Source organism: Pteropus medius, unplaced genomic scaffold (genome assembly GCF_902729225.1).
Source record: "Pteropus medius unplaced genomic scaffold, Ma_sr-lr_union100, whole genome shotgun sequence".
Lineage (NCBI taxonomy): Eukaryota > Metazoa > Chordata > Mammalia > Chiroptera > Pteropodidae > Pteropus > Pteropus medius.
In genome coordinates this window covers 715,064-734,131 of record NW_024349802.1, presented here as the reverse complement: position 1 = coordinate 734,131, position 19,068 = coordinate 715,064, and the positions used below count along the sequence as shown (strand labels likewise).

The following is a 19,068-nucleotide window of genomic DNA, read 5'->3' as shown; positions in this document are numbered from 1 at the left end:
AGTGAGCCGTGACGCACAATGTCGTGTAACAGAAAATACACGCATCACCGAGAGGCTCGAGGGAGGGGTGACTGCATCGTCTGCAACTGTCAGGTTCATTTTACGTTTGTGTTGGAAGAAAGAGTCAACTCTGCTGCCAGTGACAGTGGCAGCCGGGCCAGCTTGGCGCCCTCGGTCGAAGTCGGGAGACGCTGACAGGGTCAGACAGACGTGCTTCTCCTCGGTGGCCGCAGGGTTTCTGCTGACTTGCCTGGGCTTTCTGTTGGCACCAAGCCTGGCCCGCCGATGCACTCGGACAGACGGGGGCCGGTTCACCGCTTCTCCCCTGAGCCTCAGGCCGGGTTTGCACCTCAGGCCCAGAGTCTCGTTCACGTGCATTGTCTTATTTCCTTCCAATGGGTGCGCCCCCTTGGCACATTCACTGTTCTCAAAAGCAAGTGGCACCCACGAGTCCTGCGTTAGCGAAAGCCGCCACGGAGCCATGGGCGAACTCCGGGTCAGAGCACAGGGGACCGTGTGGTGTGGCCCCCACAAGTGGTCCGCCAGCCACATCCACCTCTGGTGGGGCCCCCGCCATGTGCACCTGCACAGAAGCAGCAGCCGCACAGGTGGCCATTCAGGGTCTAAAGACACGTGTTAGAAACAGACCCACGTCCCCGCTTCCCTGGCTCCTCGTGGGTGTGCACGTTGTACACGTGTCTGGAGAACTTCAGCCGGCCTCCCACCCACCCCGGACACTCTTAATCACAGCTTGTAATTTTAAAAAGGACACACTTCGCAGGGCAGAGAGGCATGGGAATGCTCGCCGATGCCTATGGAGTCGTTTCTATGTAAAAAGTGCGTACATAGGAGAGGGAAACTGGCTCAACGAATGTTTTAAATAATATCGCAAGCAGCACACTGCATTTGCCTCCCTGTCGTGTTCCTGAAAACACGTGCTTAATTGCCATACCCATTGTTTCTTTAGACGTTATTGTGTCATAGGCACCTTTTCTTCATCTGATTACAAAATTCAACAGTGCTGGAGTGGGATTTTTGACAAAAAAAAACAAACAAAAAAAGAAACAGGCAAATATGAGCATTTGTCAGTGATTCTTGCTGGACCAGTGAGCATCTGAAGAATTCAAGTATTTTAAATAAGGTGCATTTTCTAAATCTCAGAGTATACCTTTTATTCAGAACTGGTGGGCTGTCCAAACAGGGGTTTCTGTGTGTAAGTGCATCTCTCCTCATGGAGCGAGAGGAGGGACCCGGAAATGTTGCCAGGAGCCTTGCTGTGCACCCGAGACCCGGACGTGTGGACAGTGTAACAGTTATCAACTCGCCACGCCTGTCAATGCGCCACCCCGTGTCACGACCCCACAGCAGCGCAGTGTCTCCTCTGTCTAAGTGTCCGTGTGCCTCGCAGCCTCCTTGATGACACGGGTGTGTGTACACCTTGTCGCCGTGACCTGGAGTGCCAGCCGCCGAGGGACTGCTGCTCTTGTTTCAAGTGCTCTGCCCGCGTGAACCCCAGCCTTCAGGACATCCCGCGTGCCTTACCCGGCTTGTGAACAGCAGCCCTGGGAGTCAGGAAGGAGGATGTGCCGGGGGTGGGTGTCAGGTGTCATCACGTTGACCTGCATTACCGTCCCCCCGTCATTGAAACCTTAAGGTGAGCTGTGTGTTTTAACACAGTGACAGACTTACATTAAGGCTCAGGAAATCAGGTTGTACATATATGTATCAAATCATATATTTGTTTACTGTATATTTTCTAAAAGCTTTATTGTAAATTTATGCAAAAACGAGTTGGGACTTGTTTCCTCACAGTGATGTGCCAGCTGGTATTCGCATTCCCTGAAAACACTCAATAACCACACTCTAAACATGGGGTATTCTGTCCAGTGCTGAACAGTCTTCACAGGCCTGAAATAGGTTTGTATGGTGGTCAACAACAAAATTTTACACATATTTTTGTATTGTGATTCCTATGATATATATCAGAATTTTTACTCATTTGTAACTTATTGTGCAGTTTTAATAAAAAATTGTTATAAATCTTAGAAAATCAATGTTTTCCTCCTCATGAGGCATTAAAGTCTGGCTATGTTAGCCACTTCTGTCACACTCTGAATGACAGCGCCCCCTCCACACCAGGAAGGGGACCTGGGCCTTGTGCCCACGGGGGAGGGCACCGGGCATCTCACCTGCAGCCTCATCGTAAATTGTGGAGAATCGCCTGGACCACAGGCTCTGCGGTCAGGGGCACCCAGGAGAACCTGCGTAGGTCAGCCATCAGGGAGGCCTCCTCCCGCAGCCATTTGTCAGATTGAGTCAGAACTCAAATGATTTAGACAAGAGGAAGAATTTCTGCGAATGAATGAGAACACTTGGCGCAGACTAGTGTTGGGGACCGTCCCACACAGGTGAGTAAAGGGCGGTTCACCGATCGCTTTGGGGAGTGGAAACCGGAGGAGGGAGGAGGGGCGGGAGAGAGGAGGGGCGGGAGAGCGCCTGGTTTAACTTCGGACATGCCCACGCCAGGCAGGGCACTCGGGGACTCCCGCATTCTGCAGTGCCTCTCACTGCCCAAACTTAGGCTTCGGAATGTGGGCTGTGGTAACAGTGAAAAGGCTGGGCCATCTTTTCCTTAAAAATCAATCTGCAGGGCTCCACAAATGACAGCATCACTCTGTGACCCTGGGCGAGCTGAGTCCCCCTGCCTCGTCTCACCCAATACCTTGAACTCGGCTTTACGGGTGGCCAGGGGCAGCTCACGTGAGCGTGTCCCTGCACCCCTGACTCATTTCCAGTCAGAGCCTCTGGATAGACTGGTTTCTCCTGTGCGTGCTCCTCGCTCGCCCTTCCAGTGGATTGAGCGAGAGGTCGGGACGCGCGCGCCCCGGGCGAGCGGCTGTGCTTTCCCAGGACGGACCGGTGCATTCAGCACTCGCTGCGTGGACAGCGCCAGCTCCGCGCTTTGCCCGCGAGGCTGACCGGTGGGCTGCGAGGCAGGGGCGGAGAGAGCGCAAGGCCCCAGGCAAACCGGTCCAGCGCCCAGATCCCGCCGCAGGAGACTTAGGGACCCACCGCCTCTCGCCTATTCCCACCATGGCCGCACACCTGCCACAGGAGTCCGAGGAGCCTCTGCCCGTGTGCCTGGGGACGCCGGGCGCAGGCAGCCCCCGGTCCCGGCCCGAGCTCGGTGGGGTCTTCAGCTGTGTGGAGGACGCCTTTGAGAACAAGATGCTACAGCAAGATGCTCTGGGCGGTGGCCGCAGGGGCCCTCGGGCTGGAGAGCCCTACAGTGGGCCACTAGGCGACCCGGAGGGACCTCGTGAACCAGGCGGAGACCGCTGGGAGACCCACGGCCCACAGCAGGTAGTGGCCGCAGCGTGGAGGCTGCGGGTGACGGGGCCAGTACGAGAGGACGCAGGCCCTGGACTCCTCAAGACGTCACACACTCGTGTTGGGAGGCAGTTGGGGCGTGGGCTGGGATCCTCTTTCCAAGCCCCCCGAACTCCTCCCAGGGGACACGAGGGCTCACAGCAGGGCCTCTCTACCTGTTCGGTCGAGTCTGGGCCTGGGGCTTCTCTATCCTACATTCTGCCCCCTTCAGCCGCCCTCCACCCCTGGTTTTGGCCTCTCCCGCCCAGGTCCTGGGTCTCTGGTCCGTCCTGGGCTCTGGGCAGCTGTCTCTTTCTCTGTGTCTCTGTCGGGCTCGCTGTCTCTTTCTATCTCTGTGTGTGTCTCTCCACCTTCTCTCCTGCCTCAAGCTTCGTGCGCGGGCTGCCCGTGGAGCAAACTTGCGGGGAGGTGTCTCCACCATGGGGCCCTGGGGGCAGTGCGCGACCCGGCCCAGGCCACCCTCAAAGGACCTAGGCTTTGGCGGGAGACACCTTCCTGACAGAGTCTGGCTCCCGGAGCGCCTGGGCCTGCATTCGACATTGGGTTTCATACTTGGGTTCCCGGGATCACCAGGGGGTTGGCATCGGGTCTTTAGCCGGCCTGGCGACTTTGCCTGACCTCTCCCACTCCTTCCCCGGGCGCAGACTTCGCACACGCTCTGGCCAAGACCGATTGCAACCCTCTCCTCCGAACCCAGCGCGTCCACCGCGAGGGGTGGGGCGGGTGGGGAGGGGCGAGAGACTGAGCTTGGCGGGGGCGGGGCTTGAATGCAAATAAGCAGCCGCCGGGCGGGGCAGGGGCGGGGCGGGGGCGGGGCCTGGCCGAGGGCGGGCCTGGAAAGCGAGCCAAACGGCCTGGCACAACCTCACTCGAACGCCCGGCGCCCCCACGACCACGTCGGGCTCTGCGCGTCCCCCATCTGGCTCGTGCGGCCCCTGCGGCCCCTGCCTTAGACTCCCAGGCCCGACCCGCCCGAGCTAGGCCGCACGGGCCGCCCGAGGAGGAGGATGTCCTTCCAGGGCAAGAAGAGCATCCCCCGAATCACGGTGAGCCCCGCGCCCACCCCGCTCAGCCCCGGGACCCTGCCCACCGCCCGGCGGGGCCTGCCCCCCTGTCCCGCGCCGGCCCCCTGCCCTCCGGATCCAGCCCCTGAGCATGCCCCTGTCCAGGCACAGGCCCCTCCCGCGCCGCCGGAGACTGGGTGTCCCCGCGAGCGCCGCGCCGACCCCCCACACGGAGCCCGGCGCACAGGCCCCGGGCCCTACCGGCTTCCCGGGACCCCCTCTGCGCCCGGGGACGGCGGGGGCGGGCCCTCCTCCCTAGGGCGCAGATGCGCCTCCCTCTCGGCGGTGGCCGGACTGTGAGGCAGCGGAGCCGGTCTCGGACTCCGCCTGGGGGGCAGCGGGTCGCGGACTGAGGGGGCCCTTTGTTGGCACCGCCCGCCTGGCCTCGGCGGCGCCCGGAGCTCTTGTTCTGAGACAAAGCGACTCAGCCCTGGCCGCTCAGCCCAGGACCCCTCCATGGATCCGGGGTTCGCAGACCCCGGGGAGGCGAGCTAGCTGTTTGCGGAGCGGGCTCCCCAGCAGCCCCAGCCCTCGGGAGAGGACCCCCCAACAGCCACACGCACCGGTGTGAGATGTCAGACCGTCCACCCCGCGCTGCCAGGAGACAAAGCCATGGTGGGCTGGGTGTGTCCCCGTTCCAAAACCTAGAAAGGAAGTTCCCAGGTCTGAGTTTGAATGCCACCGAAAAACTGTGGGGGGGGGGGGGGGCAGGGACACCAGGGGGACTCAAGTCTTCCTGCCTGGAGTCTTCCTCTCCGGGGGGCTTTCCTCAGACGGATTTGAAGAAGGGGTGCGGGGTGCGTCAGGGGCTGCAGAGGCTGGGCGGAGTAGACGACTGTGACGTGCCCCTCAGGGCTGGGGCCAGAGCCACTTCTGTCGATGGGCCAGAAAGTAGGTATCTCCAGCTTTGGGGGCCCTAGGGTCCTGTGGCATGACTCCGGCCTGCCAGGAGAGTGGTCACAGGCAGTAAAACTTTAGCTGTGGACAATGAAACTTGGATTTCATATTATTTTTATGGGGCATGAAATATTCTTTTTTCTTGATGTTTTTCAACTGGTATGACATGGAAACCATTCTCAGCTCCCGGCTGTATGAGGACAGGTCAGGGGCTGCCTTGGGCCGGGCCTGTTTGTCAGCCCTTTGTAGACCAGGGTGGCGGTTTCACCTTTAGTCGACCGGGTCCCGAGAATTCAGCCCCAGCAGGTGTGCGTCCGTAAGAGCAGAGGATAACGCAATGAGGCTCATAAGTGACCATCTCGTGGCCTCTCATAGTTCTTGCCAACCGCCCAACGTGGCCTGGCTCTTTGGCATCAGGCTGCTGGTGGCCACTGTCACTCTCGGCTGGCCGAGTCGTGGGGAGCCTTGAGGCACAAACGAGAGGAGGGAGGAAACGTGCCCCCTGCACCCCGTCTGCACCCTTCCGCGCTCTGCCTTTCTTTCCCGTGTTTCTCTCCATTATTCTCCCCGAGGTCAGACCATCACCCCTGACGCCACCACACGACACCCTACTTTCTGCCCACCCCCTCTACTTCCCGACATTTGACGGGGTGCTTAGAAGGGTTTATAGCTGCTGAGCATTGGGTCAGCCTGGGCCCTGTGCCCCAGCTCTATGCTGTGGGGGTGACCCACGGAGAGCTGGCCTCAACCTCTGATGCTTTGTTCACCCACTTGGGGTACCTCCAGGCAGCACCAGGACGTGTGGCCGCCCCAATGCCATCCCGGCCCCTCGCCCCTGCCGCCAGGCTCCCAGGCCCCCTAGGGTCCCTCCCCACCAGCCTGCTAATCCTGGCCAAGGCCCCTCATCTCGCCTGTACAACCTGGGAAGCCGCCCAGGTGGTGATGACTTGGTTTCCATCACCGGACAGCACGGTCAGTGTTCTGTCCAGACCCCACGTGGCCGCTCAAACGTCCGTCAGACGGTGCTGAAGGCCCCTCGTGGCGGCCCACTGACTCCCCCCCAAGCAAGCCCAGCATGTCCCACCCCTGCCCCTGCCTGGCCTCTCACCCCTCCCCTCGGAAGGTTCCAGGCCCCTGATGCTCTCGCCTGTGTTACCTCAAGCTCTTTCCTGACTCGGGCTTCGCTGTCCCGGGCTTTGTCAGCTCCAGCACCAGCCCCTCAGACAGGCCCTTCTCTGGCCCTGAAGCAGCCACACCTCCTCCCCTGCCTCCATGAGTCCTTGCATTTGTCACAGTTTGTGATGGCTTCCTGTGTGATGTCTCGGGGGCCAGCTCCCTCTGAGCCATAGGGAGCCCCCTCGTGGGCTGGAAGAGAAGGGCAGACTTCCAGTCCTAGACGCCGAGGTGGACTTGGCTCACCTCCCCCCTCGGCCTGGGCCTGAGGTTCAGTGATAAACTCGAAAGTGTAAATATGACACATTTCACGGTGACACTCACCAACATTGGGTTTTCCTTGACAAAGTGAGAAGCCAGTTCCCCTGTTCATCCCTGTGCCTTTGGCAGAGCAGTCTGCTAGCCAGTGGGGGGCTGGGGGCTGCGCTTTGGATGGCTGGGGAGCTGGGAGACTGCTTTGGGAGGACTGGAGGGCTGTGCTTTGGAGATCTGGGGACTGCTGGGGGCTGTGTGCCTGGGGAGGCTGGGGCAGTGGCCTAGAGGGCTGTGGGGATGCACTTTGAGAGGGGAGGTTGTGCTGAGGGCTGGAGGCTGTGCTTTGGGGAGGCTATGCTGAAGAGAACTTAGCAGAATATACTTTGGGAGGCTGAGGAGTGGCTGTGCATTTGGGAGCTTGGCACTATGCTTGCTGAGGTCAAGGGGCTACTTTGGGGGGAGACCAGGGGCTGTGCTTTGGGGAACTTGGGGCTGTGCCCCCAGGGGGCTTAAGGCTGTGTGCTCTGTGGGGCTGGGGGCTGGGCCTTGTGGGGAGGGCCCTTAGGAGTGGGGTAGGGCTGCGTCCATCCACAGCTGCCTTTGCCCGGTCCCCAGGGACAGCGAGTGCTGCTGGCTTTTGTGTTGGGTTTGTCGTGTGCAGCCTGTGCCCGGATGTCCCAGCCGTAAACCCAGAGTGAGCAGGAGGCATGGATGAAGATGCTGGGTAACTCGGCTTAGAGAAGACCGGCCATTTTTCTGTTCCCAACAGAGTGACCGCCTTGTGATCAAGGGCGGGAAGGTGGTGAATGACGACCAGTCCTTTTATGCCGACGTGTACGTGGAAGACGGCCTCATAAAGTAAGTTCCGCCAGAGTCGCCACGCGGCCCCGAGCGAGCACGCTGAGCACACGTCACCGGGCAGTGCGCTGGACACGGCGCTCGCCAGGCCTCCAGCAGTGGCGGAACCTTGCCACGTGCCTTGTGTCACCGCGGCTTCAGAACGACTCGAGGCTCACGGCAGGGACTTAAGAAATACTTACTGGCCGCACCTACGAGCGTGTCTGCTGGGCTGTGCCAAGCAGCTGCAGCCGGTCAGTGAGGGGCAGTGCACCCCTCCATGGACACTAGAGGTGCAGTCGTGAGGCATGGGGCCTGCACGCTGACCACCTCGAGCCACTTCGCAGGGTGGTCCCCAGGGGCCCAGTGACGCCTCGGCCACGCGGCCCTCGGGCTCAGGCGCAGGGACCCGCACGCGTGCTTCCCCGGTCGGCCACATCGGGGGGCCTGCTCGGGCTCCCATCCGGGCTTCTTGACCGGCAGGATCTCCGTGCTGCTTTCAGGCAAATCGGAGAGAACCTCGTCGTCCCTGGGGACATCAGGATGATCGACGCCCACGGCCTGATGGTTCTGCCCGGTGGAGTGGACGTCCACACTAGGCTGCAGATGCCTGTCCTGGGCATGACCCCGGCTGATGACTTCTGTCAAGGCACCAAGGCAGCCCTCGCGGGAGGTACCACCATGATACGTGAGTGTCCCCACCTTGGTCCTCCAGCCAGTGTGTGGCATAGTGGAGTTTACTGGCCCTGTTTCCCCTGAATTCTACCTCAATCTGAGAAATCCCGGAGCCTCTCCCTTTGTCACCCCGTTTCTCATTCCGAGTCATTCTGCCTTGGCCAGCTCTGGATGCCCCTGGGATTCCCGGGGGAGCCAGTGGATGTGTGCCCAGTTCTTTATTATTTCCTGGGAAGCCAGCAGCTGGCAAAGGACTGTTTTGGCCAGCAGAGGAGTCATGTCACCTGAAAGGTCAGGCGCATTTGCCCCTGAACCTCCCACCTCTGAAGCTTGGTTTGCAGACGGTCCCTGCCTGTGTCGAGAGGAGTTGAAGGTGGAAGCCGTGTTTTTAGAAGAGGTGACGAAACACCGTTACCCTGTCAGCAGCCACCAGTGTTAGCATTTGGGTAGCGCTGGCTCCGTGCCAGGCCCGACAGCAGCCCAACAGGCTTCAGCCCACGAGCTCCCCTCAAAGCCCCGAGGAGACGCCCCACTCGGCAGATGGTGGGGAGCACTCGCTGGCGGTAAGCGCAGGAACCTGGGTGAGACACAGGGGCCGCCCGCCAGCCCCTCCTCTCGGCCTCGGCCTCGCCTCCGTCAGCCCGGAGCGTCCGGTGCGGACCTGATCTCACGGCCTGGTTGAGCCCTGGCTGTACCCGGTCCTAGCCGTGTGGCCTCAGGTGACGGAGTCGACTTCTAGAAGGCGAGGTTCCTGACTGGGGTAGGGGAGAGTGCCCTCCCAGGGGGCCGGAGGGTTCGGCTAGCTTGTGCACATCAGCTGTGTGCCTGGCGCACAGTCTGTGCTCAGGAAATGCTGTCACTGCTGCCACCTGGATGCAGAGCCTCATAGGTGACATTTAGCCAGTGCCCCAACCATGGCGCGGTTTGGTTTACTTAACCGCAAAGTGCAAAACCCACAACGGGCCATCTTTCGGTTTGTCTCAGGAGACTGGTCATCTCAGGACATTGCTTATGCTGGTCACTGGTGGCTCTGGCCAACCAGGACACCTTTGTGGTTAATGTCATCTGCTCATGCCAGTGCTGAGACGTCACAGAGCCGTGAGGGGAGAGAGGCCTCTGTTGAGCCATCTGCTTCCTCCACCTGCCGGCCCCAGGCTGGAGCCGTGAACGGCCCGCAGGGCGGGACGGGCACCTGCTCCCATGGGGCCCTGCCAGGCTTCCCAATCTGGACTGAGGAAGCAGGGGGACCCCGCGTGAGGGGTGCTGGAGGGAGGCACAGCGTGGTCCAGGGACCCCGGGGAGCAGTGTGCCTTCCTGTGGGCCGCCCCTCTGAGTTCTTCCTCTCAGCCAGGAGAGGGCGTGAGCAATGTTTGGACCTCAGACGTGAGGTCGGCGTGGGCGGGCGGTGGTGACAGCTCAGTGGCACATGCAGGCCCGGTTTCCCCAGGGTGGCGGTGTTCCAGGGGTGTGCTTGGCGAGGCGCGAGGGGGCCACCCCACACACTGTCCAACAGCAGGACAGTGGCGCCCTCTGCCAAGGTGCGCCTCCCTCAGCTGGAGACCTGTGTTGGAGGTCAAGGCCTTTAGCTGCCGCTCATGCCCCTTGGGGTGTGACGTGTCCGTCAGGGAGCGGGGTGGCTTGAGCCAGACCTTTCTCTCTGCCCAGAGGGAGGCCGGGCAGCCGGGGCTGGAGAGGCCTCTGGACAGGAGTGCCTAGCTAAGGTGCCACGGCCTGTGCTCTGCTTATCTCAAATGTGCTTTCTGACCTCTCGGGGACACGAAACCAGTCCCCGCGGGAGGCCGAGGTGATTCCCAGCGCCTGGGCTTGGCAGCCCGGCTGACCGCCCTACCCCTGCAGTGGACCACGTGTGCCCTGACGCGGGCGTGGGCCTGCTGGCAGCCTTCGAGCAGTGGCGGGAGCGAGCGGACGGCGGGGCCTGCTGCGACTACTCCCTGCACGTGGACGTCCCCCGCTGGCACGAGAGCATCAGGGAGGAGCTGGAGGCCCTGGTCAGGGACAAGGGTGAGCAGCGGCAGGCCGAGGGGCAGCAGGAGCCAAGTTCCCTGGTCTCGGGGGACAGGGGCGGCACCCGGCCGTGCTGGCCCCGTGTTCGTCTGCGTCCAGTGCAGGTGGCCGGGGGCAGAGGAAGTGGGACTAGAGCCCTTTGGGGTCTGACCTACCTCTGAAGGGGCCGTCTGCCCCTGCGTCTGGGGACGTGGCCTGTAACCGTCCTCCCTACAGAGGACACGGCGGTCACAGCTGTCGCCGCGGTGCCCTTCTCTTGGCCGTGGGTGAAAGGGAAGCGCCACATGTTCTGGCATCCTCAGGTCCTTCCGGAAGGAGAAGGTTAAAACCTTCGGCTCCTGCTGTGCTGAACGGTCCAGGCCGGCAGCAGGGGTCACGCTTCCTTCGAACGATTCCTGAAGCGGGGCGCTCAGCAGAGCTTCATGGATTTGACGGAAGTTGGGCGTTAGTGGGGGGAGGGGCTCTCACCTGCGTCTGCTCCCGGGTCCCAGAGCAGGAGGGGCGGGTGAGGGGGACTGGACTGGGCCTGGGCTGACCCCGGCCTCCTTGCGGCTTGTTGGGGAGCATTTATGGGTCAGGGCCGAGGGCTGCTGGGCCACGGGGAAGCAGCCATGGGAGATGCGGCCCGGCCTGGCCCCTCTGGAGATGGGGGAGCAGTGGAGGCTCCACGAAGCTGAGCGTCTGACCCCCGCCCCACCCCATGGTATTTCCTTCCTGGTCTTCATGGCGTACAAAGACAGGTGCCAGTGCACCGACGGCCAGGTAAGGTGCAGGCAGGGAGCACGCGGGGACTGCTCGGGCTGCTGTGGGAGAGACCACCCACACGGCATGCGCCCCTCCGCCCAGATGTATGAGGTCTTCAGCATCGTCCGGGACCTGGGAGCCGTGGCCCAAGTGCACGCAGAGAACGGGGACATCGTGGAGGAGGTGCGGGACGAGGGGGCGGGCCGAGGGGCCCCGGGACGCCAGAGGCGAGCACTTCACCCGCAAACCCGGGGGGGGTGGAGAGCAAGCGCGTCTGTGGGTGGCGGTGTAGCCAGTGGGGCGTCGGGGGAGCCTGGGGGCCTCCTCTCGTCACAAACCACCCATGACCATCACTTCTCAAAAGTTCCCCAACCAGAATGTCACTGTGGCGGGTCCCCAGCACCCCCTGCCCCCGCAGATTGCGGCCCTGTGGGAACTGGACCCTTGTCTGCCTTCTGGCCACAGCACACAACGGGGTCAGTGGCCTGTCCTTCAGCCACGGCCTGCACGGCCCTGGGGAATGCCAAGCCCATGGCCTTCCCCTCGGCCCTGGGGCTGCGAGGTGGGGTGCCTGTGCCCCCACCTTTCCTCCTCGTGCCTTCGGGGCCCCCTCTGCCCGACACCCACAGCCCTGAGCCTGCGGGCCACTGGGGGCTCAGGTCCTGTGGCCTGTGGGGAGGTCACACACAGAGGGTGCCTCCCTGACCCTGCAGTCCAGCCCGCAGACCACGTCCCTGGGCGGGCTGGCCCTGCCCCACCCAAGGTCCAGGAGGAAGGTGGTGACACTTGGGGGGCCAGGTGGGGAGTTGGCGCCTCATCCCTTTATTCAGCCTTAGGCCAGCAGCGCTGCATGTGCCTCCGATTCAGCCCCCAGCCCGGCCACGCGGCCAGGAGGGTGCGGTCAAGCGCAGCACGCAGGGCTGGGCAGGCGTGCGGGGGCGCCCCGCCTGTGCTGGGGTCTCGTTATGAGGTCGCGGGTCTCGCTTCCCCCCATTCTACACCCCAGAGCCTGGCATCTGTGCGTCTTGACGTGAGTGGGATGCCATGGCACACGTGCGTAGACACGCACGCTGCATGGGACGCTACCACCCACGGCCGTGCGGCGCCCAGTGCACTCAGCGTGGCGGGCAAGGCCGGGGACTCGTCCTGGCCACGTCGGCTAGGACCTGTGACCTCGGCAAGCCCCTCCGCCCCCCAAGCCTGGCCCTTCATCTGTGGTCCAGGGCGCTGCAGCCTCTCTTCCATCTGAGCTCTGTGGTTGGGGATTGGGGGGGTCTCGGGGGGCCCAGGGCTCAGCTCGGGGCGCAGCGGCTCCTGGGCAGTGCGTGCCATGCCCGGCTCAGGCCCGGCTGGAACATGGCGCCCTGTCGGTTCCCTCAGGAGCAGAAGCGGCTGCTGGAGCTTGGCATCGCCGGCCCTGAGGGCCATGTGCTCAGCCGCCCCGAGGAGGTAGGCACTGTGCCCGCTGGGTGCCCAGGCCCGCCCTCCTATGGGGTGTCCGGCCCCAAGGCCCCGGCAGGGCTGCGGTCACGCTGTCCTCACCCGGGGGACGTGGACGGGTGGCCCTGGCCCCTCTGTTCATACCCCATGATCAGCAGTCACCCCAAGCCCAGGACTCGGGGCAGAGGCGGCGGGTTGGGCCCTGGGGACAGCTGCGTCGGCCCGACCCTGGGCCCCTCCCAGCCCTCTGCGCCCCGAGCCTGGGCCTGGGGTGATCGTGGGCACCTCGCGCCCACACCCGTCGGGAGGCCCCGAGGCCCTCTCGCAGCCTGAGCGTCCCCGTCCACAGGTGGAAGCTGAGGCCGTGTACCGTGCCGTCACTGTCGCCAAGCAGGCCAACTGTCCCCTGTATGTCACCAAAGTGATGAGCAAGAGTGCGGCCGACGTGATTGCCCAAGCCAGGCGCCGGGGTGAGCGCCGCCGGGCACTGGGGAGGGCCTCGCGGGCCTGGGGGTCACGTCCTCGGCCCCCTGGGAGCTCGGCTGGCTAAGCGAGGCGCGGAGCAGGACAGGCCCGCCTGGGAAGCAGCCGCCAGCCTGCCGCGGGCCCGGCCTCCCCTGGGAGCACGGCCAGCACCCAGCAGTCCCTGCACTGCTGGTGGGCGGGTCTCCCCTGTGGTCGAAATGGCAGCTGGCCACCAGGGGGCCCTGTTTCCGCAGAAGCGGATGGCAGTCACACCTGTGTGTGAGCATGTGTGCGTGCGTGCGTGCGTGCGTGTGTTGGCAGGGGGAGCCTGAGTCTCCTTGCGGCCTTACCCGGCTGACGTCCCGTCTGGAGCCCCATGTGACTGTTTGCTGGGCCCCTCTGTGCATCCAGGCACCGGGGTGCACATCCTGGGGGCTGGGTGCTCTGCGCCCAGAGCCCGCGTAGCTGGAGGGCGGTGGGCGAGTGAGAAGGAGCCAGGCCCGTGCTGACCCCCAGCGGGGGCGTGAGGGGGTGGGTGCAGGGAGGACCCGCCTGCCTGTGCCAGCTGCCCCGGAAGCAGGACGGGCTGTCCGTCGGGAAATCGGGCAGCACGGGTGTGAGCGGGGCAGTGTCAAGGCTGCGCCCTCTGGGGTCAGGGGGCATGCCGGCGTGGGCGCCTCTCACGGGCCTCGCCGCAGGGGTGGTCGTGTTTGGGGAACCCATCACCGCCAGCCTGGGCACCGACGGCTCGCACTACTGGAGCCAGAACTGGGCAAAGGCCGCGGCCTTCGTCACGTCGCCCCCCATCAACCCGGACCCCACCACTGCGGACCACCTCAGCTCCCTGCTGTCCAGGTAAGCACTGAGTGGGGTGGCTCCAGGCAGCGAGTGCCCCACGCCCTACCGTGCCCTCGGCCGCCAGCAGCTCCAGCCCCTCCCGCGTGAGCCAGAGCCAGCACCCCACCTCAGAGCGTCCACCCTGATACCCCACCCCCCAAGTCAGCGCCTCCGCCCAGCGCTGCCCCTCCGACAACCCCGGGCCCCTGCGGCTGCGCTGGCCCCAGGGGTGGGGTGCTGGAGGGTGAAGCCGCCAGGCCTCGGCCAGCTGAGGAAGGCCAGGCCCCTCTGGGCTCTCCTGACCCCCGCTTGTCCTCAGCGGGGACCTCCAGGTGACTGGCAGCGCCCACTGCACCTTCACCACTGCCCAGAAGGCTGTCGGCAAAGACGACTTCACGCTCATCCCCGAGGGCACCAACGGCGTGGAGGAGCGCATGTCGGTGGTCTGGGAGAAGTGTGTGGTGAGCACCCCCCACACCGCTGCCCCGGAGCGGGCGGCGCCTGACCAGGAAGCGTGCGTGGGCCGGAGTCGAGTGTGGGGGCCGGCTGTCCACCCCACCTGCCTTCGGGGGCTCTCCGAGGAACCCCTCGGCTACCGGGCAGCCAGGCCCCCCAGTGTGATGTCACACGGCTGGGGCTGAGCACAGCCCCTTCCCGATAGAGTTCTGCCCAGTGACACCAACGGTCCCCCCGAAAGCCCGAGGCCTCTGACTCCCCCCACACAGACGGCCCGCCCGGCGCCCCACGTGGCCGGGCCCGACCCCGGCTCCCCTCGCCACCACCCTGCTTGTGTAGGCCTGGCCGCCCAGGGAGACTGTCACATCCCTCAGGGGACGCAGACATGGCTATTTATATACCCACAAAGTGAGCACAGAGACCAGGCCTCGTGCACAGGAAGGTCCCACTGGCAGGCTGGCTGAGGGGGACCTGTCCACACCCCCCGGGAGGGTGGGTCTGATGCTGCTCTCTGCGGGGGGCCAGGGCGGCGGTCCCTAAAGACACCATGGACACCAGCACACCCACCCCTCAGCTAGCCTTCTTGCTTCTCAGGCCTCGGGGAAAATGGACGAGAACGACTTTGTTGCTGTGACCAGTACAAATGCAGCCAAAATCTTCAATTTTTACCCAAGGAAGGGGCGGGTGGCTGTGGGCTCTGACGCCGACCTTGTCATCTGGAACCCCAAGGCCACGAAAATCATCTCTGCCAAGAGCCACAACCTGGTGAGAGACGCTTGCCTCGAGCCGGGCAGAGCAGGGCTGGGGCCCCCGGCAGCCTTCTGGGGGAGTCCAGGGGTGTGCTCGGGGCGTGGCAGCCACTTGGCCACCTCAGCCAGGACGTCGGCCACGCAGGCGAGCTAGCCCCATGCAGGCCCGTCCAGCGCCTTCTGTCCTAAAGACGTGGGTCGGGCACGGGCACGGGTGGTCGTGGCCACTTCTTGCCCACAGAGAATGTCTGCGGCCACAGGGATGCCGGCCGGCTCGGGCTGTGTTGGGGGCAGTGCTGGACCCCTGGCCCTGTCTCCCCAGAATGTGGAGTACAACGTGTTTGAAGGCGTCGAGTGCCGGGGAGCCCCCGTGGTGGTCATCAGTCAGGGCAGGGTTGTGCTGGAGGACGGGAACTTGTCGGTCACTCCAGGGGCTGGCCGCTTCGTCCCTCGGAAGACGTTCCCAGACTTCGTCTACAAGAGGATCAAGGCGCGCAACAGGGTGAGGCCCCAGCCAGGCGGCAAGGTGGGGGTCCTTGCACCGCCCCGTGTCCGGGAGGTTCTTCCTCCCGGTCAGCCCCACCGGCCGCCCAGGGCCTGCTCCCTGGGGGGTTCTTAGCGGCGGCTCTGCAAGTAACCCACAGGGCCTGTGGGCTGTGGATCGAGGGAAAAAGATGCGTCACTCGTGGCCACCCCTGGGTGACGAAAGCAGAGGCTCCGGGTGGGCACAGGTGTGCGTTAAGCGAGGGCTGAGCGCTTTTCACAGTGTCCTGTGACGCCAGCCTCGTGGGCCGGGGCGTCGTGAGCGCGTTCCGCATCTTCCTTCTCTCCTCATGGCCTCGCATCTGACGGATGCGCCGGGCATCAGCCAGGCCGGCACGCTCGGCACTCCAGCGTACGGGAAGGATGTCTGCACTGAGTGTCAGGCCCCAGGGCCCGCGCTGGGCCCCTCCGTGGGGAGAGGGCCTGGTGTCTGTCTCTCAGGCTGTCGGCCCTCAGTCACTCCCCTGATCTGACATAGGAACCGAGCGAGGCAGGGTCCCGCCACACACCCCGAGTCTCCCGTGTCCCTTCCCCATCCCTCTCGTGCCCCGAGGGGTGGGCTCCAGGGCACGTTCTGTGAGGTCGCGGCCTCATGTATAACCAGGCAGAGAGAGGGGACACCTGAGGTGCGGACAGGTGATGGGCTCCCAGTCGCATACCCGGGGCTATGGGAGAGGGGCTGGACTCAGACCGGAGTCTTTGGGACTCGACGCCCAACAGCTGAGCCTGCACCTCTGCCTGGAGGAGACCCCCCTGGGGCAGGGTTCAGACGATGCCCCTGGCTGGGCTCGGGCGCTGCTGCCATGGGTCAAACCGCAGATCCTGAGGTTGACACCAGCTGGAATCAAGCGCACCTGAAGGTTTTGCTTCAATCGTGGACCGTTCGTCCACCATGCTGGCTACTGAGAAATGCCCGGGACTTTGGGGCCTGGATCTCCAGGCTTCCTCAGGGCCAGCGGTAGGGGCTGTGCTGGGGACACGGGGCGACGGGTCCTGAGGTGGCAGAGACTGCGGAGGCTGGTTTCTGATTCCAGACAGTGCCCCCTCTGCGGGGACACTCTTGTCCCCAGCAGGGCTCAGGGCTCGGCCGCGGGCCTCAGAGACGGGGCGGGTGTGCTCGTGTGCCAGCGTGTGTGTGACGGTGGGAGGGGGCGGGCGGCAGTGCCCGTGCACTGGGCGGACGCCCCCCTGGCAGGGATCCCCTGAGCTCCTGTGCCCCATGAGGGCCCTGCAGAGCAGAGTGGGCCGGGATCTCGGCGGAGCGCCTTGCCCCCCAGCTGCGGGGAGCCCAGCCCCCTCACACCCGGCCCCCTGGTCCTGCAGCTGGCCGAGATCCACGGCGTGCCCCGAGGCCTCTATGACGGGCCGGTCCACGAGGTGATGGTGCCCGCCAAGCCCGGGGGCGGTGCCCAGGCGCGCGCGTCCTGCGCGGGGAAGATCCCAGTGCCCCCCGTGCGCAACCTGCACCAGTCGGGGTTCAGCCTGTCGGGTGAGTAGAGCCGGGGGCGGGCCTTTGAGCCGGGGCCACATGCGAGACCCGCCCCTCGCCCACGCCCCGCCTCCCTGCAGGTTCTCAGGCCGACGACCACATCGCCAGACGCACGGCGCAGAAGATCATGGCGCCCCCTGGCGGGCGCTCCAACATCACCTCGCTGTCCTAGACCCCCGGGCGCGCGCTGCTCTCCCCTGCCAAACCGACTTTGAAAGGTGCTTGGCCTTCCTTCCCCTCTCCAGAAACCGCCTTTCGGGCCCGGGGCCTGTTTCGAGAGCCCCGCCAGGAGACGGCTGCGTCTTCACAGCCAGGCGGCACTGGTGGCCCCGCCCCAGGGGGTGCTGGGTGCCTCGGGAAGGCAAGCCCGCCGCCCAGCAGCGGCTGTGGGAACCAGGGCCTCACGACACGCGGGGCAGGCCGAGAGGCGGGGCTTCTGCTCCCTTCCCGTGTGAAGCCCTGCCCCTTGAAGCCCGCCTCTGCCACCTGTAGAGCTGCAGCCTGTCCCCGTCCCCCACCCGGGGCTGCGGTGACTTCAGGGACCCATCGGGAATCAGCGCAGGGTAGCTTCGGGTGGGGGTCCTGCAGCCGCGTGGGCACACTTCTCCAGGGACCAGACCCCGCCTCCGGGGGAGCTGGGGGCCCTTTAGCTAGGACGTGCTCCTTCTGCTACTCAGCGTGCATTCCAGTAGTTTATTAGAGCAGCAGTTTTGTGCAGTGACGACAGCTGTGGCCAGGACTCTGCATGCCACCAGGGGCCCGACGGCGACACTGCCACCTGGTCTGATGGAGACTGCGTCAATTAAAGGCGTCTGCGTCGGAAGCTCTGTCGACTTCTCTGTCCCCCACCACCCCCCATGAGCGGGTGTGCGCCGGGCCCTTGGGACCATCCTGCCGCCCCCCATGCCGGCTGCAGAGGTGGACTCTGGACCACCCACAGGGACCACGCTGCTCGGCCTGGGCAGGGCAGGGGCAAGGCCGGCAGTGAGCTGCGGAGACCGGTCCCCCTCTGGGGGGTGCCTGGGAACTGTGCCCCTGATCCCAGGTCTGCAGGTCAGGGACAGCCGGGTGGTCAGAGGAACTGGCATGACCCACGGCCAGGTGCTCAGGGGACAGGGTTGGACTGCGAGGGCTTCTGTCCAAGCTGTCTGGCAAAAGGCCAGCGGCGACACGGCCACGAGCCTGCACTTGCTGCAGCGGCCCTGGCCTGCGGCTGACCACCCCCCCCCGCCACCAGATGCGTGCAGCCTGGGCCCTGCCCCCTCCAGGCAGAGCAGCTCAGGGTTCTGACCCGAACCCTCAGGTTGGGCTGCCCAGAACCTTCTGGAAGAAGGAGCTGTTAGGCCGCCCCCCTCGCCTCAGCATCTTTCTCGTAAAAGTGGTTCCATTTCTGTCCACTGTGGGATGCTCTCCGAAGGATGTCTTCAGCCCAGGAGCACGATGGCCGTGGCCTCTGGGAGGACGAGCTGGGAAGGTCAGGGGCAGGCCCCCCCCACACCGCGCACCACCGGGGCCTCTGACTGGTGGCCAGGAGCATGTCTGAGGGAACACGGCGCCCTCCTGTCACAAAGCCCCATTGACCCAGGGCAGCCCCTGGAGGGGGTCGGTCCTTCTGGTCCCACCAAGACCCCAGGGCTCCAAGGCCAAGGTCCACTGCATCGTGTCCCCCTCCCCTGGCGAGAGACGGTGATCACAAAGCCAGACCACACCCACATCCCTGCCACCAACCCGGGAGACACGTGCTGTCCTCTGGGGTCTCAGAAGCGCCCAGATTTACATGTTTACAAACTCCCACCCCCGCTCTTGCCTCTGACGTCACCAGACTCCCACCAGCACTTTCTGGGGTCTGCCCGCCCCAGGTCCTCCAGCACTGCCCACCTCTGGACCCTGGCTTCTCTGGGAGTAACTAGGCCCGTGTCCCCCACGTGGGCACACCCAGCTGCTCTTCCAACATCCAACCCCCAGGGGCCAGAGGCCCCTCTAACCTGCCTTCCCCACCCGCCCGGCTCAGCCGACTCTTGCTCGGGAC

General features: G+C 64.5%; 1 protein-coding gene across 1 annotated transcript; it reads left to right on the top strand.

Annotated features, from left to right (window-relative positions):
* The first annotated feature begins 4,226 nt into the window (after positions 1 to 4,226).
* On the top strand, positions 4,227 to 17,862 carry DPYSL4 (dihydropyrimidinase like 4). The gene is made up of 14 exons (XM_039835975.1): positions 4,227 to 4,436; positions 7,549 to 7,637; positions 8,120 to 8,304; positions 10,149 to 10,320; positions 11,024 to 11,078; positions 11,163 to 11,243; positions 12,441 to 12,509; positions 12,850 to 12,970; positions 13,664 to 13,820; positions 14,122 to 14,263; positions 14,853 to 15,023; positions 15,330 to 15,509; positions 16,874 to 17,039; positions 17,120 to 17,862. Exons 1-14 carry the CDS (start codon positions 4,398 to 4,400, stop codon positions 17,209 to 17,211), a joined length of 1,719 nt encoding a protein of 572 aa, XP_039691909.1. The 5' UTR covers positions 4,227 to 4,397; the 3' UTR covers positions 17,212 to 17,862.
* Positions 17,863 to 19,068: the final 1,206 nt, after the last annotated feature.

Bases quoted from the DNA above. Each gene is read 5' to 3' on its own strand.
- DPYSL4 (XM_039835975.1), top strand. From the start codon at position 4,398: ATGTCCTTCCAGGGCAAGAAGAGCATCCCCCGAATCACG. The intron at 10,321-11,023 runs GCGGCAGGCCGA...ACCCCATGGTAT, and splicing joins GTCAGGGACAAGGGTGAGCA to TTCCTTCCTGGTCTTCATGG. The intron at 12,510-12,849 runs GTAGGCACTGTG...CCCCGTCCACAG, and splicing joins TGCTCAGCCGCCCCGAGGAG to GTGGAAGCTGAGGCCGTGTA.